Consider the following 6,806-nt stretch of genomic DNA (forward strand, 5'->3'; position numbering starts at 1 on the left):
GCTCAAATGACAGAACAAGCCAAGCAAACTGACCGCAGCAGTTTGGGCTGGAGTTATAAGCAGTGAATAAAGCCAACTTCAGAGCCACCGAGAGCCAGCCAGTGTCGTTCTGACCAAAGCTCTGTTACACAGCCTGCCACGTTTTGTTTACAGGACATTTACAGCAAAGTATTTTGAATCCACACAAATGAGAACAATGGCAGGCTCAGTGCAAGGCAAGTTTTTGAGTTAATCGAGTTTTGGGCAGCCAGCCACGTGGCTTATTAACCTGTTTAATAAAGCCTTGCACCTTGTGAGACAGGGAAAACAAGAGCCTGTGCAGAGCAGTTAGTTGCTCAGGGAGGAGGTAATTTGGGGCAGGGTTTTGGGCATCTGATGCCACATCCACAACTCACTTGGACTTGCTCACGATCACCCAAGCGTTCCAGTTGGCATCCCTTAGGAAGCAATCACTATGACAAGACAGCACCACTGGCCGTGGTGCTCTGGGCCAGGTGTAAACAGGAGTGAAATGGGAGCCTGCTTAAGCATTACATATAAATCCACACTGCTTCCGAACGAGGGGTCCTGGAAGCCAAATCTTCTTTCTAGACACTAACAGAGGCTCTGTCCAGAAATTGCTTCGATCACAGCTCTCAGGAGCCTTTCTGGGTAGCTGATTTTCCATCCCTTGCCGTTCTTTTCTGGGACAAAACAGTATCAATTGGAGGAGTTTGTAGTGTGGACCCTGAAGGAACAGCATTCAGCTCACCACGTAAGGTGGCCAGTGCATCCTCCACACGAGGACACAAGGAGGGTGAAGAATTTACTCTCGTTTTCAGCAGCAAGACCATCAGCAGGGGCAGAGCTGAATATCTGCCCTCGGTACAAGGGTGAACAAGCTTATTCCAGCCCTTCTTAAGAAATAATCACTTAAGTATCCTTGCAGCTACTCTTGCTGTGCCTTACTCACTTTCAACAGCACGCGTCCTCGAGGCAGGTAACTGCCTGCCTGAGTTCTGCAAGTCCATAATAAACTGCTATATGCTTTCCTGGGCAAGAAAAAAAACAAAAGGAAGAGGCTGTAGAGCAGCTGAAGGTGAGCAGGATGATCTGGGTGCAAGCAGGAGGCATTCCCAGTGCAGTGCAGGCAGCAAGGCTACTGAATGCAGGTCAGAGCTCTGGAGAGCTGAGACTGCCCTGGAGGAGCAGAATACCCTCTGCCTCCACCTCTGGCACACACAACAGGCTAACGGACTGCATCCTCCCTCTTTTTACCTTAATTAATGAAGAAAATGCAGGTCAGTGAGAGAAACCATTTCAGCTGTCTAATACAGCAACTACTGATCTTTTTATTCAAGTTCTGGGAGCTTGAAAAAAATACTCTGGACATCTAATACAAATGCACAGCACAAAGTGCAGCAGGCTGGTGACTGAACGTTAGCCGTTAGGTGCAACACAATTATATACATGGCAGATCAAGCATTTTAAAGGCTAAGTACTCTGTACCTCCTTTGTGACCTTTAAATGTTACTACGCAGCTGGCATCTTCTGCTGACCAGATCTTTAGCTGGGCATCCATTCCCCCACTCAGAACCACGAGGCCCGATGGGAAAAACCTGCAACAATTCACATCATACACATGGCCTTCCAATAGTCTCTGGAAAAACAAAGAACTACATGCTAGTTCCATTGTTATCACCCTTACGCCGAGCAATCTTTGAGCTATGACACTGGAAAACTTGGTGTTTCCATGTGGGCAGAGGATTAAGCTCAGATCCTCTGGGTTTTTGTTCCTGCAACAATGGACTCCTCTGAATTCGAGGCAGTAAAAGCGGTAGCAGGTACACTTTGGGCTTCCCTCTGCCATTTGAGTAGCTAATTACATTAGCAAAGGATACTACCTTTGTTCCTAACGACAGTTTAAGTGTCTTTATCCTCTGCCAAACAAGCAGCTGACAGGTCAAGCTCCACAAGAAACACCTTAAGGGGGAAGGCAGTTAGCCATGATGTGGTTAATCTATCACAGGCAGGAGTCTTTTTTTTCTGACCTCTTCTCTACTGCAGAAGAAATTCAGTGCTTGTACCACGCAGGCTAGGAGCTGTCAGTTACCTTCTGCACTCTAGCTGTCATTCCTAACTACTCATTCTGATTCTCACCCTGGGACTCCTCTCCGAATTGCTGAGCACCATTTCCCTTGGGAGAAGTCATGCTTTCCGACAGATTCGACTTAAAACCTCTGAGATGTCAAATTTCAATTAGCTTTTCAATCAAAAGCCAGATTCTCGCCTGCCCTAGACCACAGCGTGTGGATAGCCTGACCGAAGTCACAGCCGAATGACTTCAGTAAGGTCACAGACAACACACAACATCAAAGCTAGACGCTCTTACTCTGATTTCTCCATTCGCGGCCTGCCAGATTTTCATGGTCCCATCTGTGCTGGTGGACACGCCAAGCCCTCCACCACTGGAAATATCGAGACAGGTAATCTGCAGGAGGGTAAAAGCACCAAACGTTAGCTTTATACGACCCTGTATACAGGTATTTCTGCTCAAGAGCCTAACTCTGTGCTGGGGGAGACCTGTTAAGTACATCATTCAGCACTATTATCTCCCCAAGACATACTGCTGGACTCATTTAAAACACCCGAAAGAGCTTCCATACTCCTAGCTAAACAGTTTCAGCCTGATAATATCCCAACATTCAGGGAAGGACTTCACAGGCTTTCTCACCTCACCCTCTCAGTATGTTTTATGAAACATTAATTAAGCCCTTAAGAAATCAAAAAACAAGTGGATCCTGAACAGCAGGGTTTTTCTAGAGGACAAGAGCAGCATAAAAAGAAATTTTCCTCAATTTATCTGTTTCCACAGATCGCTGCATTCCTCCTTCAAGAGCGAGCTGCTGATCTGGGCTGACCTGCAGCCAGGGCTCAGACAAGGTGCATGACTAGAACCTGGCACGAAGCACCCCAGATTTCTTGTAACTGCCACCAAATTCGACAGAGAAACCGTTATTCTCTGCCTGTGACTCCGCAGAGATCTGCAGAGCAGGGAGAAAAAGAAATGCTGAGTCAGAAGCCTGCACAGACAGCAGTTGTATTTCAGGTTTACCCCAGGTGAAGCAGAAATCTGGATTTCTCTAGCAATTCCTGTACACAGATAAGAAACTGCGCCAAGCTGTTCCACGCTAGCCTGAGGTAACTGGCCAGCTTGAGAGCACCCTGACTCACAAGCCCACAAGACATTGTTTGAGATATTTATGAAGCTCAACGGGCACAGCCTACATTTTCTGGAACACCGACTCGAAACTAGTTCCTTATGCAGGCAGGCTAACTCCTCGCAGTCTGTCACACCAAGGCATTAACAACTGCCTGCTTTGCATAAACACTGGGAGAGCTGAATACTTTTGACGAGAGCAGATGTTGAGCTTATATTCCTGCAAAAGGGTAGCCTTTCCCGTGATGCCAGACATAATCGCTGCCGTTTGGGAAAGGCGGATGTATTTTAGTTGTGCACGAAGTAAGGTATTCTAGCCTTGAAAGAAACGATTACACCTTCCAAGGGACAGAGATCTTTCCAATATAGATTGCAGCAACACCAAACAGGCTGAAAAAAAAAAATTATATAGATTTTATTAGAACAAAGGTTAACGCTAGTGTTGCATCCTGAAAAAAAAACAATAAAACTATCACAACTATGTAGTGGAATAGCTGCCTTGTCTTGCAAGATTTGGGTACTGGAGTCATGCTGTATCACCTCCAAAAGCTTCCCAATAATTGTATTTGTACTCCGTGGATTAGAAGAAAGAAATTCAGCGGCAAAAACCACTGACGGAAATGAGAAATGCCGATCCACCATGAGAGATGCACGTCACAGTCCCGTCGCCATTCCAACCCCTCACCACCACGACGAAGCAGTTTCCAGTCTTAACTGGCGCAGTCTGTCAGCGCGCTCGCAGGTCCCAACCACCTAGTCAGGTACGTAAGGGATGAGGCTGCTCATCTTCGTCCCAGGCTTCAGATTAAATGCTTTTCTGAACAATTAACGGTTCTCAAACAGGACTGGGCTTTGCCGATCCTCTTGCACGTGCTCAGCCTTAGTTAGCAGCCAGCCTGAAGAGACAGTCGGATTTATCACCGTGTTCACAGGGAAACCCAAAGATACGAGTAGATTGAGAGATTTTTGCCAAGAAAGATGACAGCTAGAGGCCTGAGATTTAAGGACGATGCCCTCAGGCAGACCAAGTACATAACAGACCTGCATCGATCTCCAGCTGTTTCCAGATGTTAAGGAGGACGTCCTATGGCATCTTACTGCTGCACGTGCATCAGCCAGGGCTTGTGGGGACATGATATGCCACACTTCAGTCACAAGCTCTCCTATCCAAGCAAGAGTCAGACCAACCTGCTCTCCTGAAAAGCTCTGACAGCTCAAACCAGGGCTAATTTTAACAGGGCGCATTTTAACAGGGCGCAGGATCATTTTCTGTACTGGAAGAGTGGTTAAACATTGGAACAGGCTGCCCAGGGAAGTGGTGGAGTCCCCATCCCTGGAGGTATTTAAAAGACGTGTAGATGCGGCGCTGAGGGACATGGTTTAGTGGGCATGGGGGTGTGGGGTCGACAGTTGGACTTGATGATCTTAGAGGTCTCTTCCAACCTTAATGATTCTATGATCAGTACTCAACCTCCACTTGAAAAAAATAATAATTGGGAATTAAAACAGGAATTAGAAGATTTAAATAAGAGCACAAGGTAACGGTTTAGCCGTTACCACAGCCATTAAGTACGTTTACTTACATATTGGTAATATGAGAAATACATTGGTAACATGAGTGGCATTTTATATGACAAACCAATCTGTGGTAATTTGCTCCCTAGTTAGAAAAAAAAAAAAGCCTGCGAAGGTCATTCACGGAGGAACGAAAAGCCTCACTGATGTTTGACATATCCCCAAACTTTCAGGAGGGATATGTAAACAGGCAAGGCCAAGCACGAGCGCTCAAAGCAAGAGGCAGCAGGTAAAAAGGATAACTGAAGCTTAGTCCACATCAGCTTTAAACTCATCTACATATTAATAGATATTGCTTCAGCTGCTTTCCAGGGGAGAGATCTGCAGCGCAGCTGTAAGCCATCACACCCGTTTGACAGCAGACTAAACACTTACGCCTGCATTTCCATTTTGCTGTGCTTTGAATGTTGATTCCATTTATCACACAAAAGGGCAGCTGGGGACTCTTAAGTAGCACAAAGCTCAGAGAAGTGATTCACCCCTGTCTCCGGAGCTGCCTTACTGCCAAGCTCCGTCTCTCAGCAGAGCCCCGCTTCCTCTTAAAACAGCTGTAGAGGTGTGGAATTGCCTTTATGTCAAAATGCACCTTGATTTACACCGCTTTTGAGCTTCATTAATAGAGACTGACTTTTCAGCTTTTTCAGCTGGGTTTATCGCAACAATTTACTCAATAAATCATGCGACAATCATCTCCAGGAGCCTTCAGGGGACTTGCTTTAGGGCAGCCGGCTGTACCTGCAGGCTGCACGCTCCCTAGTTTCTTGGATCATTTCCACGTAGGTTTAAGTGTTCAGCAAAAGCACAGACTACTTTCCAGCAAAGCCAAGTTATGCGCTTCTCTTCAGTGAAGAAATGAAATTTCAGGTCAGAGTCAACCTTTCTGTATCGCTGTTCAGCGAGAAGCTGTACTTGTTGCACCCCCAGATTGACGAGGGTGCAATAAGAAAGAAGACTATTCAGCAAAACGAGCAGGACTGCTTTTAGAGAAGTGAGAAGCTCACGCAATTTATTTATTTTTTAAATATAAGCCGGGCCTTTCTGGTGTTTGCATTCCCACCAGGTCAAGATGAACTTATACAACTTTCGATTCCCAGCCCGGCAAACAGAAGTTAATACAGCAAATACCAAAATGAGACAACTTCATTACACAGGAGCAAACAGCCACTGCAGACCAGGGGTGGATATGAACCAGTCAGAGACGAAGAGCTCGGTGCCTGGAACCTCTACTTTTTGTTTTGCTTTTTGACTAATTCACTAATTTGCTTTTGACACTAATTCACACATCTTATTCCTTTACAGGGGTATCTATCACGGGCCTGAAGCGAGCAGAAATCAGATCACTTGCAAGAAAACAGTCTAAAGAATTTTAGGGATTATTTGGGGGGGGGGTGTGAACTTAACTGTGATCAAGTTTCCATGATCTGATATGTTTTATTACCTAGTTCACACACAAAGTCATGCTGCACACCACCCCTCAGAACGGGCACGCAACAGCTGGACACGTTGCGAAAGTTCACGGTCGCTTCCAGCTATTTCCCACTCACTTCGCCAGGTTACTTACACTTTTCTGATGAATTCTACAAAAAGTTGTGTACGGGGCCAAGAACTTTGTGGACACATTTTCGTGAGGACAAGAAATGAGAATGCTTTTCTAGAGGAGGAAAGAGAGGAGAAAAAGAATTAGAAGTGCTGTTAGTCCTACTGAAACACAGAGGCTGCCAAGGCAGAACTACGATCTGGACCCGGCTGTGGTCTCTCACAGCCTGAAGACTGATGGAAGGTGCAGCGCTGGGCTCGTTTCTTCACACCTCCTCAAGACGCAGGCCCCGGGTGGCAAGCGACGGCCACTATGGCCTGCCCGACTATGGGATGCTACGGACCAGCTCCAGGGCACTGCACAGGTGGGAGGCCCAGGATAGCTGGAGGGGACCATGCAGGGGGCTGGGCGACAGCTTTAGGCTGCTACTTCGACTGGCATAAGAGTATTGCCCCCTCACGCGTGGAAGGCGGTTACCGACCCCCGCCCCAGCCC

General features: G+C 46.7%; 1 protein-coding gene across 1 annotated transcript in view; it reads right to left on the reverse strand.

Annotated features, from left to right (window-relative positions):
• PAAF1 (proteasomal ATPase-associated factor 1) overlaps positions 1-6,419 on the reverse strand; it is a 12,098-nt gene extending 5,679 nt beyond the window's left edge. Inside the window, exons 1-3 of the mRNA XM_009329023.1 lie at positions 6,336-6,419; positions 2,372-2,470; positions 1,489-1,639 (exon numbers count right to left, since the gene is read on the reverse strand). Of these exons, the coding sequence (XP_009327298.1) occupies positions 1,489-1,639; positions 2,372-2,407 (187 nt within the window). The 5' untranslated portion in view covers positions 2,408-2,470; positions 6,336-6,419. The remainder of the gene's footprint in view (positions 1-1,488; positions 1,640-2,371; positions 2,471-6,335) is intronic.
• Positions 6,420-6,806: the final 387 nt, after the last annotated feature.

This window comes from Pygoscelis adeliae, unplaced genomic scaffold, assembly GCF_000699105.1.
Source record: "Pygoscelis adeliae isolate BGI_AS28 unplaced genomic scaffold, ASM69910v1 Scaffold297, whole genome shotgun sequence".
Lineage (NCBI taxonomy): Eukaryota > Metazoa > Chordata > Aves > Sphenisciformes > Spheniscidae > Pygoscelis > Pygoscelis adeliae.